Below are 16,164 nucleotides of genomic sequence, written 5' to 3'. Positions count from 1 at the left end.
TATACAAATAGATATTATCTGACCTTATAGATAACACCAAGAATAAGTATATTACATACTTCCTTGGAATCTCCACAGTTTCTGTTATACTGTCTCTACTGCCTTTTAATTTAGAGGAGGTTTTAATGAAAGTAGCACTTAGAATCTTGCTAGCACATACCACAGTAACCCTGGATGCAGAAGAGCATTTCCTACAGCTGCAAAGGCATGACAGAGGAGGCAAAGGGATGGCTTCACAGGCTTTCTGTACAAGTGATCTGAAATTTTCTCAACTATTTCTGAGACCATGCTATAGAGAAGAACCTTGTCTGCGGCTGTGGTGCTTCCTCAGCCCCTTTCAGCACTCTAAGGAAGGTCCACAAGCACGGCTGTGCCACAGAAGTGGGCTGGAGAGATGGGAACATGTAACAGGATCACTGACTTTACATGCTAATGCCTTCTTGTAGCTTTTGTACTTAACTTGTTTTATTTTTAACTTTTGAAATGTTTTATTCCTGTTGCCAGCCAACTAACAGTAAAAGCCTGCTGTGAGAGTAACTACATTTTAAATATGGTATCAGTACAAGAATCACTATTACTTACAAGCTTCTCACCGAGTCTTTACATGATCTAATATATACTGGGCCAATAAGAATATGCTCTACATTGTATTACTTGGCATGCAAGAAGAAAAGGAAAACCAACAGTGGCCGACCTGTGCTTTCCTCATGTACACCAAAGGCTCTTTGAGATGCTCCGCAGGTGCAGAAGGATGACTGGGCAAAGGATACCTGGAAGCAGAGAGAGGCAGCACACTGGGTAGCACAGCTAAGTAGCATATCGAGCTCTCAATAATGAATTGTCCTGGTAAGAAGTTACTTACCTCTGTAGTCTATGCTACAAACAAAATAGAGTATCTGCTAATAGTTCATTTGTACGTATAGGGACTAATTTAATTTCATTATCATCCTAGTAATGAGTAATGCTTCTGTTTTATATTTCACACAGGGTCTCACTGGGCAGCCCCAGCAGGCGTGGAACTCGCTATACAGACCAGGATGGCCTTGAACTGGTGATGCCTCTGCCTCTCAAGCACAGAGATGATAGGTTTACAAACCACACCCAGACAAAATGTAATCAGTCAAGAACAGAAACACACAGGCTTACAGTTTTGGAGCCAGGAAGTCAAACACCCAAGTGCCAATATCTGGACAGAGCCTTCCTTCTATATCATCTGGTTACAGAAGGTAAGAGGCTCACTGGGAAAACAGGGCCAAACCTGGCCTTTTATAGTATCTCCAGGCCAACCTGTAAGGGTTGTGCCCTAACAGCTCCCAAGGGTCTCAGTTGGTAATATACATTTCACCCACTTTGGATCTTGGAGGGGACATTTAAACCATAGCAGACCACTTAAATAATTGTTTGATTGGATATTTATTACTATTTAATCTTGAAGTTCAGGTTACAGATTCCTTGTACTCTCATTATGAGCTATGGCCTTTATTTTTAAAAAAAACTGTGTTTACATGTATGTGAAATTCTGTATGAGCACATGCATGTGTCTATTAAGTCTTTTTCAGTAACAAAAGACTGATACCGAGCTCCCACTTCTGTTTTATCATTTCCCAATAAACAAGAAATGCAGTATTAATGAGCTCCTTAAACCTCTCAATTAGTTATTAGAAAAATGTACAAAGTTGCATTGTGTAGGATACAGAAGATATGATAATGAATGAAAAACAGGCCTTCCCATCAAACAAAAGGACACAGTTGAGCATACAAAACTGTTTTCAGGGGCTGGAGAGATGGCTCAGTGGTTAAGGGCACTGCCTGCTCTTCCAAAGACCTGGGTTCAATTCTCAGCACCCATAGGCAGCTCACAACTGTCTGTAACTCCAAGATCTGATACCCTCACACCAACACACATAAATTAAAATTAAATAAAATATTTTAGAAAATCAAAAAACTGTTTTCAGGTTGCACTAGATCATGACAACAGAAGTCATTAATAACATCTCAGATGGAAAGGCCAGGATTGGTAATAATACATTGTGTGAATTCATAGTTTTTACTTGTCATAACAAACATCTACTCAATTGGTGGCCAAACTACCAATAACATAGTTACATTCAATTTCAATAATAGATAGCACTTATATCTGATGTTAGCTGAGAATTCAAAAACCAACTTGGAAGACGATAATAGGAAAAACACTAAAATCTAATTTTTAAAATGTATGTGGTGGCTTGAATGAGAATAGCCCCCATTGGTTCATATATTTGAATGTTGAGTTCCTAGTTTTTGGAACTGTTTGGGAAGGATTAAGAGTGTAGCCTTGTTAGAAGAGGGGCATCACTGGGGGGTTAAGTTTTGAGGGTTCAAAAGCCTTTACCAAGCCCAGTCAGTCTCAGTCAGTGTCTGTCTCTCTGTCTCCATCTCTCTCCCTCCTTCCCTCCCTTGTCCCTCCCTCCCTCCCTCCCTCTCCCTCTCTCTGTGCCTTGAGCCTGTGCATCAGTAAGCTCTCAGCTACTGGCCCAGACAGTCTGCCTGTTGTCTTGCTCCCCACCAAGATGGTCATGGACTCACCCTTGGAAACTATCAGCAAGTCCCCAATTAAATGATTTCTTTTATAAATTGCCTTGGCTGTAGAGTTTCTTCACAACAATAGAAAAGAAACTAAGTGTATGTCCAAAGTATAAACCTACAGATCTTCATCTGAGCCTACCTCACAAGCATCCTGGTTAAGCAAAGGTATCCATTTCCCCATTAACAACAGGTTAGTCAGAGAACGTGGGAAATGGAATGTTAGAAACTAGAGAGTGCTAGAGACAGATCAGGTGGTGACCAAAGAGGAGACCAGAAACGCCTTGGCCTGCTTACACACATCATGAGAGCAGGATGTGGGCTTAGTTTTCTAGTCCACACCCTGAGTGCTTCGCATCCCACTGGCACACAGGGGACACTCCATAAACAATGTGTGAACAGTGCGGTGTTTAATAAACCACAAAGCTAAAAGTCTAGAGCTGTACTTTTTTAGAGCAAAAGTTATATACACTTTAATAAGCACTGATGGCAAATCAAGATAAAAAACATTAGATTCTTAGTAACAATAATAATCTTACAAAGAAAAAGAAATTATGTTTTGGATGGTCACTTTGTAATGACAGAAAGAAGTATAATATTCAAAATTCAACAATAAAAAGAATGTAAGTATTATGAGAAACATCCCATTACTAATTACACTGGATGAATGCAGTCTCAGTATACAAACTTGGCAACATAGGAAAGTACCACCTGCTCATGACTCCTCTCAGACTAGACTGTGATGATTGGTGACATAACTTACTTGAAATCCTGTAAGTGCACTAATGAAAAGTGAGAATATAGGTACAGACAGCAACACTAATCCCACTACTTACAAAGTAAATATAGTTAAACAAATAAATATCTCAAAATAGATGGGAAAACTCACACATTCAGTTCACTATAAACAGCATTCTGGAGCTTCTTCTCCCAACCTGTTTTTAAATTAAAAAATAAATAAATATAAGTTTCTTAAATATGCAACATGGTAAAATTTTTTACCTTCTTAAAATTTATGTGTGTGTGCCTGAGTGTATATATACGTGCACCAAAATTCACATATGAGCCTGCGAATCTCAGAAGAAGGCAACCGGATCACCTGGGATTAGAATTAAGGGTAGTTGTGGGCCACCATGTGGGTGCTGAGCCACAACTTAATAAACTTTAACTCACTAAAACATTGGCATCATGGTTATTTGTGAAAGAATTTTGCTAACCATTGCTATGTATGTAAAACTACCAAATCGTTTTCTCAAGAGTAACATCATTTCTCACTGTTAAAAATGCAAAAATGAATGTCTTTAAACTTCTGGCTGACCAACATCATATTCTGAGGCGCTACCACTTAGTGTCTCAGCTCCCACATGTAAGTGCTGACGCCAGGGTGTCCCTCTTTGTCCAACAATTAAGATTTTGTTTCTGGTTTTTGATTTTTGAGTGCATAGAAAAATAATGTAGAAGGCGAGCCATAGTAGGAAGTAAAAAGACAAGCTACTTAAATAAGTATATATTTGCTACACTTGGGACATATTTTGACTAGGAAGAAAACAATTGGTTATTGCAAAGCAGTCATTTTTACACCATCCTTGAGTGTTTGTACAATTTTATTAAATATGTGAATTCTAATTCTCTCCACACAGACGCCTTTCAGCCAAGTTACATGAGCTTTAAAGAAGTAGCTGGAAGTCTGGGGATACGTAAAGGTAAGAGAAGTACTTTACAAACCTGATATTTTAAAGAATTCCTTAATATCTTCTTTGAGTGATTCAAGTCTGATCTCAGGTCTCTGAAGGCAGGCCTAGTTTTTTGGAAAAGAAAAGAAAGAGAAAACAGAAATAAAAGGTTATGCCACTTGAGTTCATAAGTAATGTTAACGAATGTGTAGAAAGAAACACCTGGTGTTTTTTTAATGCACTTGGAGGTTATAGGAGCTTAGAACCCTCTGGACTGGCTCCTCACAAAGAAGGCCTCCTCGTCTACTTTCATGACAGCACACCAATCTATGCAAAACACAAAACTTGACAGCTTTCAAATACATAGCATGTTTAGCTACAGGCCCAAGAAGAAAGATGCTCAGATTTTTAGGAATCTAATCCCATATTATATGCAAAGTCCATGGCACCCACACCTAGACACCAGAGTACCAGACCCGCTGATGTGATGATGCATGTCTGGACAGTGGCTTCTGGTTTAGACTGCTGCTCAGCACACACGTGCATGGTGCCTATTTACAAAAGTACATAAAACCCTAATTCCTTAGTGTTTACCACTAAGGTCCCTTTCCTCTTTGTATTCCACACTGCAGTTTGTGCCATAACATCCTCCCTTAACTGTGGTGGATTTGATCATCCTCAAGCTGCTGGGGTCTCAGTACTCAGCTCTGTCTGAGAAACTCTAAAACACACTTCAACAAGACATTTCTGTTACCCGGGGTATTTTATGCTCACTTCAAACCTATGAAATCAAAGAGTGCTCTCATTCCCCACCTGTCTTGCTCCTTTTTGAAATCTTCTGCAGGGAAACTGCCACCCATCTGATCTTGCAACTCCCTGGAGCTGGAATTATGAGAAATTGTGAGCTGCCCAACACGGATGCTGCAACTAGACTTGGGTTCTCTCAAGTGCAATGTACGCTCTTTGCTGCTAAGTCATCTCTATCCGGGGCTTTAATTTTTAATTTTTAATTTCCTTTACTATCACATAAAACAAACTAACTAATAAAGAAGATCCTAAGAAAAGCATTTATAGCAAAGCTAAGTAATCTATTCCACAAACCCAAAATACAACTGGCTGTGACGACTTAACAGCTAGGTATTAGCACCTACGTGGGAAGAATCCAAGCAATCAAGATAGCTGTCATGTGTAGGAGGACAAAGAACCCCCAACTAGCCAACAAATATGGGACACTTAGTGCACCTACTATAGTGGAGGACCTTAAGTCTGGAGTGGACTGGCCTACTCCTGTGTGCTATATAAAGACACTAGGATGGTATAGCCAATCGGGGCTCCCTTTATTGTAAGAACACACAAGTAAAACATGGATAGAGTAATCAAATGGTGGGTGATAGGGAAGTAACTCCTTATCTTTAAACAGGTGAGTAAAAGAAAACACATTTGTCCTGTCTTTCTAATAAGAAGTGTACATATGAGAAACCAAAGAGTAAAAGGGAAATTTTAATTTATATGAGTATTTCAGCTTATGGGCTGGAGCATGAGCTCAGCACTTAACACTTGCTGCTCTTACATAGGACCTGAATTCAGTTGCCAGCACCCACACGGTAGCTCACAACTGTGCACAACTCCAGATGGAGGGGTTCTGATGCCCTCTCGGCTCCATGGGCACCAGGCATATATGTAGCGCATGAATATACATTCAGGCAAAATAAATAAAAATTAAGGTATTACAGCTAATAACTGAAACAGATCCAGTAAGAATATCGCATTTTGCAACCCCAGTGAATTGCGGACTCTAGGCCTTGAGCAGACACAACTATTAATCTGCAGAAGAGACACCTAGACAGCGTGTGTGTCGCTCAACGAAAGAACACTCTACTACCAACAGCTGGGCCAAAAGATGACACCGGCTCCGATGATGCCTGAGGTCCAGGACAGCCATGTAAAGGACAGAACATGGTGAGCTGCAGTGTGAGTTTACAGTCAGCAAAGTCCAGCCCTTTAGCTGACAAGACACTCTGAAAAAGGAAAAAAAGAAAGCCTGGATAGAAGATCCAATGCACAATGTGCTTTTTGTGAGAATGTGAGGACCAGACATGGGGTTGCCAGCACTCACATAGATGCTAGGCAGATATGGTGGCCTGCTCATATTTCCCGAGACAATGACAAAGCGAGGTCACTAGAGTAGCCAAATGAGCGAGATCTGGGCTCACGTGACTGTCCCTGCTTCAGCAAACAAGGAGAAGAATGACTGCAGCAGACACCCAGCACTAACGCCTCACAGCCACACACACGAAAACACACATGTGCACACACAGGAGTATGTGCACACACGAGTATACACACATACACATATATACCACACACATAACTAAATAAACCTATATTTTAAAAGACTAGAAGGCATTTGATTTTTAAATTGTCAAGACTCTGCTATACTAACAGATACGCTTATGCAGGAAGCTCATTAGCATAAACATCAGGTGGCCAGGGAGAAACTGATCTGCAGTTCTACAGAGGCACGAGGAAGAGTCTAGCTGTGACAGTCAACCTGCTACCCTGATAGGTACTACAAGGAGCATTCACCTTGAAACAATGCATTATCGACTGGTCATGAGTTTGTATGAAAAAGGGTAAAAATCAAAGAAAAAAACCCATGTCTTCCAATACACTGCTTTTCTCCATTCTAAGGTATCACCTTTAGTCTAGTCCTCTTTTTTTTTAATTTATGAAAAAGGGTGTCAGATCCTCAGCACTGGAATTACAGACAGTGGGAAGCACTCAACGTGGGTGCTGGGAACCAAATTAGGGTTCTGTGAAATAGTAAGTGTTCTTAGGCACCGAGCTCTCTGTGGCCCGTCCTCATCTTTTACTTGGATAACTTGGCATGCGGTTCATGTTGTTATCTACCCAGACTGCACTCCTAACCTGGCTTCTTTCTTAGAATTCACTAGCTTCTAGCATATTATCAATTAATTCATTTACTATATTTATTAGTAAATTATATGACTCACCATTAATAGCAAACTCCACTAGGGCTATCTTTACACCTAATATAGTCACTTTCACAAAGTACATACACAATATATGTTTATTGAGTGAATGAATGAATGAATGAATGAATGAATGAATGAAGTAACATCTCCCTTTTCCAATCTGCTCTCTAGTGCTTTCTTCCTAAAATTTAAGTCTGTCCTGGCTGTGGCTCTCCAAACATATAAAGGAGCTTGAATTTTCAACAGGCATTCCTAGCCCTTTACAGGTTAAATCTACTTTATCCTTATAGAGCTGCTGTTGCTGCTGCTTGGTCAAGTTAAGGACCCCCTAAGCATCTCACCATGGTCCTCACTTGTAGCCCTACAACTGGAAATCCCCTGAGGGCTCAAACTTTTTTTTTCTTTTCTTTTTTTTTTATTAATTTATTCTTGTTACATCTCAATATTTATCCCATCCCTTGTATCCTCCCATTCTTCCCCCCCCCCCCATTTTCCCATTATTCCCCTCCCCTATGACTGTTCCTGAGGGGGATTACCTCCCCCTGTATATGCTCATAGGGTATCAAGTCCCTTCTTGGCAACCTGCTTTCCTTCCTCTGAGTGCCACCAGGTCTCCCCCTCCAGGGGACATGGTCAAATGTGAGGCACCAGAGTACGTGAGAAAGTCATATCACACTCTCCACTCAACTGTGGAGAATGTTCTGACCATTGGCTAGATCTGGGAAGGGGTTTAAAGTTTACCGCCTGTATTGTACTTGGCTGGTGCCTTAGTTTGAGCGGGACCCCTGGGCCCAAATCTGCCTATCATAATGTTCTACTTGTACGTTTCTAGGACCCTCTGGATCCTTTTATTTTGCTATTCTCCCATGCATCTCTCATTTAGAGTCCCAATAGGATGTCCTCCCCTCTGTCCCAGTTTCCTGGTAAGTGAAGGCTTTCGTGGGACATGCTCCTTGGGCTAGTATGCAGATATAAGTGAGTATATACCATTTGATTCTTTCTGCTTCTGGTTTAACTCACTCATTATGATCATTTCTAGCTCAATCCATTTATCCACAAATTTCGGGAATTCCTTGTTTTTAATAGCTGAGTAGTATTCCATAGTGTATATGTACCACAGTTTCTTTATCCACTCTTCTACTGAGGGACACTTAGGCTGTTTCCATGTTCTGGCTATTATGAATAAGGCTGCTATGAACATGGTTGAGCAAATTTTCTTGTTGTGTGCTGGAGCATCTTCTGGGTATATTCCAAGGAGTGGAATAGCTGGGTCTTGAGGAAGGAGGGCTCAAACTTTTATTCATGTCATTTCCCTAGAAACCAACGCTCCCTCATTACAAATACATAGTAACTTCCAAAAACCTCCCTCCCCGGGGCCCCTAACAAAGACAGAACACCATGTCCTCTGTGACAGCACAGCGACACAACGGAGCACTCGTCTCATTTATCTTTCTGAGTAAATTATCCACCAAAGGACAAGGTCAGGCCTCCATTTCTGCATCCTACATATTACTCTGGCATTAATTGCTGCTTGAAAAAAATTATATTGACCAAGCCATGTCCTACCCTTTAAGCCAATTTTATCTCCAAATAAATAAGGAACTTCATGAAATTATTTTTAACTGAGCAGAGTGACTTCCAGCCCATTATTCCCAGGAGTATTTTAAAAGCTGTAAAACTTCCGGCTCATTATTCACAATGACTGAGGCAAATGGAAAGTTAACGTCTCCTGTTTTTCTTTCCCTTCCTGGTTTGTATTTGGAAATGATTCACAGAGCACCATTTAAAGAATCTGAAGAGAAAAATCTTACTATTCTTTCTAGACATTTTCACACCATCTCAAGGTTGCTAGGCCTCTTTGATAGACTTTTTATAGCAGGGAGCAAGTGCAGTCCTGAGTGAATGCGTATTGCCTACGTGGGCACAAACATCAAAGACTCCAGAGCCTCAGATTCACGGAGGAATAGCAAAGCCTTCCATGGATGGCAAAGCTTCCCCACCCGACCCCACCTGGCCCCACCCCACCCCACACACTCCTTCCCTTCTGGTCCATGTATGGATGTTGAGAGAATGTGCAGAAGATATCACCACAGCTTTCTTCTGGGAACTGTCTGAAGACTACTTTCCTATCAGACAATGTAAACCTGCCTCTGTGGTTCAGCTATAGGTCATAAGCCCTGCCTCCTGGCTATCTGTACACAATAGCCCTGCCTCTCTGTTCACCTCTATTATAATAAGCACATTGAGGTGGTGGCAGGGAAAGGACCTGGGGTTTCTCTAGCAGAGGGCTTAGACCACTAGCTCCCACCCTCCTGTGTGTCTTTTCTTCATCTCCTCGCTGCCCCAGTGAAGTCTGTTCCCTGAGCCCTTCTGGATATGGCAGAAACCAAATTCACTAGTCATTCAAGGTAATTATTAAAACCAGGAGAGGGTACCTGACGATGTAGCTAAGTGGTAGAGGGCTTGCCAAGCAGACTCAAAGACCTGGGTCTGAGCCCAGGACCACAGCCACACCAAAGGCACAGGCACGGCCACCATACAAACCAATACACAATACACAAAGCAGGGCAGGAGCAGGAGCACCACGTGCTGCTGTGACACGGTTCTGACACGTGACTCAGTAGCATGAGTTCTGTGAATGTCACTCAAAACACTCTGGGAACTGTGCTGTATAAACCACACTAAGGTCAGCATTGCTACACATTGAGGATGAGTCTTTTCAGTGTTGAAAAGCTGCAGCTGTACTCTGATAGCCACAGTTTCAGTATCTTATTTCTGTATTTTGTTTTGATGGCTCAATGAAGAGAAAACTTCTGATTTACAGAGAAATATTCATATTACTAATAAATTTCCTAACAATCTAATCACTTTGCCAAGTTAACACGTCACTGGAAATTGACAGAGAAGTAGTTCAAAATTTTTATTTTTAGGATAAATCAAAAATTCCCTTATCACTAACACAGAAACCAGAGCAGGGCTTCTGACCCAGGCGTTCACTGTGTGTGCATGGCATTCCTTCCACTTGGTGTGTTGCACCTCAGCAGCATGCTACAGTAGCAGCCTGTGAGCATGCGCACATGTGCTTTCCCTGGCCAACACCATACTTTGCACAGCAGCTGCAGCTGCATCCTGACTTGTGTGATGTATCAGGTGCAAACATGAGTGAGCACAGATGTTCACCGAAGTCTATGCACTGCACTTCTAGTGCTTAATGAGTTTGAGGGGTTATTTAATATAGTTGTTTAATCACCTGTTTTAAGCCTGGCTATAATAGAGGTGAGTTTAAAAAGCACATAGGATGGCATGAGCATGGGTTTGGCACCAGAGAGCTGAAATTATCTCCCAGACTTACTTATTAATTTGATTAAGCCATTTAACATCTCTGCAGTTATGTCTTCTTTATTTAACAAAGAAAAGAAGCTAAACTAAGTCATAATGATAATTGAGTAGAAAATTATCAAAGCAATTTCTAGGCTATGAAGTTCAATATGAATTAATGTTATAAGATATAAGATATGCCCAGATCGTAATGGACTAGATATCTATAACAGATTTTCATGCGGAAAGATATGATTCTTGGAGAAAGAGGTTTTTGGAAAACCTACAGGCAAAACTTGAGCCTTTTAAAAACCCATTACCTCTAGCTCCAAGAACTAAAATATACTCCTCTTGCAAGACAGTGGGAGGGAAACTCAGAATCTTGCCACTGTGTTCACTCCTCATGCATCCATGCTGATGGTGACACCACCCTTCTGCATGTCCAAACACATGCTCTTCCTCAGCCCAATGCACAGGTTCACGTGCACACACAGACACACACAGTTTTCACTCCCACACACACAGCTGCAGACTGAGGGAGGCTGAGGACACATGCACACACATCAGGGCAATCAAGAGGGCTCCCATATGCCTTTGCTTGATGGAGCCCCACACCTCCCCTTCTCACTACACTCACATACCAGCACTGGACTCCAGGTATCCAGCTGTGCCTGAAAATCTGGGGAATTTAGGGTTAGAAGAAACTTCAGGAAGCTCTGCTGTGCCACTAACCACTCGCAGGCCACTGCCCCATCCAAGAGGTGATCTGCCTGAGGAAATTCAATGTGGAAGCTGAACTAGCTTTCGTGCTTAGAAACAGTTTACCTTCCTACCTTAGCACTGCCATGCTCACCTAACATTCCTGCTCTGGGTTAGTGGCAGGCAGCACTTAACATGTGCCACCACTAATTCCTCCACCCTCGGGCCACAGAGCAAGTTTGATCCCTTGTGGTGAGAGCCCTTTAATAATAGCTATTGTGTCTTCTCAGAATTTGCTTTCCTTAAGGCCACATCAATTTCAAGCTTCATCAAATTCCCTCGTATGTCAGCCTTGGCTCTGTGAGCAGCTCTGCCCTCACCTGTCTACCGCTGCTGTGGCTTCCTGACTGACTGCCATTCCTCCAGAACACTGACTCTTACGCTTTCAATCTCAGGTTCCTCCTTCTCTTAAGCACCACTGAGGACTCTGGGATGCTTTACGTGAATTTTAAGTATTGTACACCATTAGATTGAAGTGAAAACAATTGAAAGCAATTCTTAGTATGGTGGTTCCTTTAAAATGGAGCACATGATTATCATGTGACTTGGGAGTTCTACTTCTGGGGGCATCGACAAGGATCCCAGAGCAGGAGGCAAATAGACACGTGACACCAGTGTTATTTTCAACATCCCAAATGTGGAAACGGCCCAAAACTCTAGAGATAATGAACAAATAAATGAAAAGTTAACTTTTATTCGCCTGATGTATTTGTCATTTTGGAGATTTACCACAGAATAAGCTCACCATTTCTAGTTCTTTCTGAACTCTAGCTGGCTGGTTCAACTCATGTTCTGGCTCAAACTCCTCCAAGCTGACTGATTCAAACTGGCTTCTCTCAGCTTCTGACTGAATTGTTCTGCTTGGCCTCAAACTAACTCTATCAATCTGTTCTAATATTCTGGCTTCTACCCGTTCTCTGGCTTAGTTCATTTTGCCTTCAGCTATGTCTAGCTTGTTCTTTCTGCAACCCGTCTCTGTAAAACTGTCTAGCTCTCAACTCCATGAACTGAACTGCCACCAACTGAACTCTCAGGAACTCAACTCCACTGTAATGCCTCTCAACTGACTCCCAACTTTTGCTAACTGACTGACCTTAACTCAACTCACTCAACTCATGCTCTCTCTTAAATTGCCTCTCTTTCCTGTTCTGTTCTCATGAGAGTTGGACGTATCCTATTTCTGTCAAATCTTTCTCTGATTTGTCACTTTGTCTGTCCCTCATTTAGACATCATTGTCTGGAATTAAAGGTGTATGCTAAGGGTGTGTCTGTATTCCAGCCAGAGGAATTAAAGGTGTGTGACATATCTGCATTCTACCCAGATTACACAAACCTAGGTCTTTGGATGTGATCCCTTGCCAGAGTTGCCATGTTGCTGGATTGAAATTCATCTACATTGCCCCCTTCCTGTTTAAGCTAAAATTCACACACAGTTTAATTGTCACAACAGAAACAATTATCAATCTCACAAACTTCTATTTTATACTTTTTTATAGCATCTGGATTCATAGATCCCATCATTTAAGTAGATTACAATTTCTTTAACCACTTCTATGTAGATGGATAATTTTTATCTCCTCACTCCACTGAAAAACTTTCAGCACACAAATCATAGCAAACTTTGTGGGTGTCCAGAGAAGAAATTCTTATCAACAGATCCAGAGTCTATGAATGTTAGTTTGTAGAAGGAAGCACCCATGTTTGAAAGAAATGTCTAACTGCAGGCAGAGAAAATGACAAATCAGAGAAAAACTTGACAGAATGAGTCAGAGATAGGATACTCCCAACTCAGTTGGCAGTCAGTGGGGGGAAGGTTGAGAGGAATGCTGGCAGTCCAGTTCATGGCTGTTCAGATCAGTTCAGTGAGTTCAGCTGAGTAGAGTTGAGTTTGGTACAGTTGAGTTCGTGGAGTTCAGGGGCAGTTTTCCAACCAGAGCACTCCAGTGAGAAGCTGAGAGAAGCCAAATTGAATCAGGCAGCTTGGAGAGGAGTTCTGAATCAGAACAGCTTTGTTGAACCAGCCAGCCAAAGGGCAGAAAGAGCTAGAAAGGGTGAGCTTATTCTGCATTAAGCCTCCAAGATGATAATTACAACTGGAGAATGAAAGATACTTTTATAGATAAGCAAAATGCTGTGTGTATGAGATATTATCTTCCTTTTGAAAGTATTTTCTGATACATGCCATATAATATGGATGAACTTGAAGACATCATGCTATATGAAAGGGACACAAAAGCAAATATGATGATTTCCTTCTGCCCAGAATAGTCAAAGTCAGAAAGAGAAAGTAGTGCTGATCCGGGATCAGGGGGGCTGGGGAGTCAGTATTTGACAGCACACAGCTTCAGCCTGGGATGGTTTTAAACAGTTATAGAGATGGACGGTAGTGTGTTTAACAACAGTGTGAATGTACGTCATGCCAAGGGACTGCACTCCTAAGGAGCAGAGGTAAATTTTATGTATATCTGACCACAATAAAGAGTTGTCTGATTCATCTTAAAATAATCATCATAACCCTAAATGTTTACATATTTAAAGTGACTATATTTTTAGAAACAAGTATGAATTTAAAACATCAGTGAGAGGGCTAGAGAGAAGGCTCGGCAGTTAAGGGCACTGACTGCTCTTCTAGAGGTTCTTAGTTCAATTCCCAGCAACCACATGGTGGCTCACAGCCATCTATAATGTAATCTGATGCCCTCTTCTGACCTGCAGGTGTGCATAATAATAAATGACATAAAAAAAAAAACATCAGTGAGAAACATCATATAATCTTTTCAATGTATAAATTAGTAGATTAAAACTCACATTTTGAAATTTCCATGGCAGCTCATCTATGGTACTTTCTGTTTTATCTGATGTATATGAACTATATATTTGTGTAACTGGAAATGGGGTAGAATTTTATTTTTTTTAATTTTTTTTATTAATTTATTCTTGTTACATTTCAATGTTTATTCCATCCCTTATATCCTCCCATTCTTCCCTCCCCCCCCCCCATTTTCCCATTCTTCCCGTCCCCTATGACTGTTCCTGAGGGGGATTACCTCCCCCTGTATATGCTCATAGGGTATCAAGTCGCTTCTTGGCAACCTGCTGTCCTTTCTCTGAGTGCCACCAGGTCTCCCCCTCCAGGGAACATGGTCAAATGTGAGGCACCAGAGTACGTGAGAAAGTCATATCACACTCTCCACTCAACTGTGGAGAATGTTCTGACCATTGGCTAGATCTGGGAAGGGGTTTAAAGTTTACTGCCTGTATTGTCCTTGGCTGGTGCCTTAGTTTGAGTGGGACCCCTGGGCCCAAATCTGCCTATCATAATGCTCTTCTTGTAGATTTCTAGAACCCTCTGGATCCTTCTATTTTGCTATTCTCACATGCGTCTCTCATTTAGAGTCCCAGTAGGATGTCCTCCCCTCTGTCCCAGTTTCCTGGTAAGTGAAGGCTTTCGTGGGACATGCCCCTTGGGCTAGTATGCAGATATAAGTGAGTATATACCATTTGATTCTTTCTGCTTCTGGTTTAACTCACTCATTATGATCATTTCTAGCTCAATCCATTTATCCACAAATTTTCGGAATTCCTTGTTTTTAATAGCTGAATAGTATTCCATAGTGTATATGTACCACAGTTTCTTTATCCATTCTTCTACTGATGGACACTTAGGCTGTTTCCATATTCTGGCTATTATGAATAAGGCTGCTATGAACATGGTTGAGCAAATTTTCTTGTGTGCTGGAGCTACTTCTGGGTATATTCCAAGGAGTGGAATAGCTGGGTCTTGAGGAAGCCCTATTCCCATTTTTCTGAGATAGCACCAGATAGATTTCCAAAGTGGCTGTATTAGTTTGCATTCCCACCAGCAATGAAGGAGTGTTCCTCTCTCCCCACATCCTCACCAGCATGTGGTGTCGCTTGAATTTTTGATCTTAGCCATTCTGATGGGTGTAAGATGGAATCTCAGAGTTGTTTTGATTTGCATTTCCTGGATGACTAAGGAGGTTGAGCGTTTCTTTAAGTGTTTCTCAGCCATTTGATATTCCTCTGTTGAGAATTCTCTGTTTAGTTCCAAGCCCCATTTCTCAATTGGGTTATTTGGTTTGGTGGTGTTTAATTTCTTGAGTTCTTTATATATTTTGGATATTAGACCTTTGTCAGATGTAGGGTTGGTGAAGATCTTTTCCCAGTCTGTAGGCTGTCGTTTTGTTCTCTTGACAGTGTCTCTTGCCTTACAGAAACTTCTCAGCCTCATGAGGTACCATTTGTTAATGGTTGACATTAAGGCCTGGGCCGTCGGTGTTCTGTTCAGGAAGTTGTCTCCCGTGCCAATATGTTCCAGGCTCTTCCCCACTTTTTCCTCTAAGTGACTTAGTGTCTCTGGTTTTATGTTGAGGTCTTTAATCCACTTGGATTTGAGTTTTGTGCAAGGTGAGGTAGAATTTTATTATTCTTTCAAATATCTGAAGATGTTCTTTGAAGAATACACCAAAATCAAGCCCGGCATGGTGGTGCATGCCTTTAATCCCGGTACTCAGGAGGCAGAGGCAGGTGGATCTCTGAGTAGTTTGAGGCCAGCCTGGTCTACAAAGTGAGTCTAGGACATTCAAGGCTACACAGAGAAACTCTGTCTCAAAAACAAAGAAACAAACAAACAAACAAAAGAATACACCAAAATCATATAAGCAGTGGTTTCCTAAAGATCGGCTGTAATGTGGAGCCTAATGTCAATAAACTCTCTAGTCTCCAGCACATAAAAATGCACTGGTCAGCCTTGAACTTGCGTCTTTGCCTGCACATGATTCTGTGACATCACGCATGGTCAAATACTGGTTAACTATGCTAGGTGATTGATACAT

General features: G+C 41.4%; 1 protein-coding gene across 1 annotated transcript in view; it reads right to left on the bottom strand.

The window, feature by feature from the left end:
- Tbc1d19 (TBC1 domain family member 19) overlaps positions 1-16,164 on the bottom strand; it is a 111,038-nt gene that overhangs the window by 83,767 nt on the left and 11,107 nt on the right. Inside the window, exons 2-4 of the mRNA XM_051164694.1 lie at positions 4,288-4,360; positions 3,452-3,497; positions 695-770 (exon numbers count right to left, since the gene is read on the bottom strand). Coding sequence (XP_051020651.1) covers positions 695-770; positions 3,452-3,497; positions 4,288-4,360 — 195 coding nt within the window. The remainder of the gene's footprint in view (positions 1-694; positions 771-3,451; positions 3,498-4,287; positions 4,361-16,164) is intronic.

The sequence above is a fragment of the Acomys russatus genome, chromosome 22 (assembly GCF_903995435.1).
Source record: "Acomys russatus chromosome 22, mAcoRus1.1, whole genome shotgun sequence".
Lineage (NCBI taxonomy): Eukaryota > Metazoa > Chordata > Mammalia > Rodentia > Muridae > Acomys > Acomys russatus.
The sequence above is the reverse complement of the archived record's forward strand: the minus strand, read 5'-3'. Positions and strand labels throughout refer to the sequence as shown.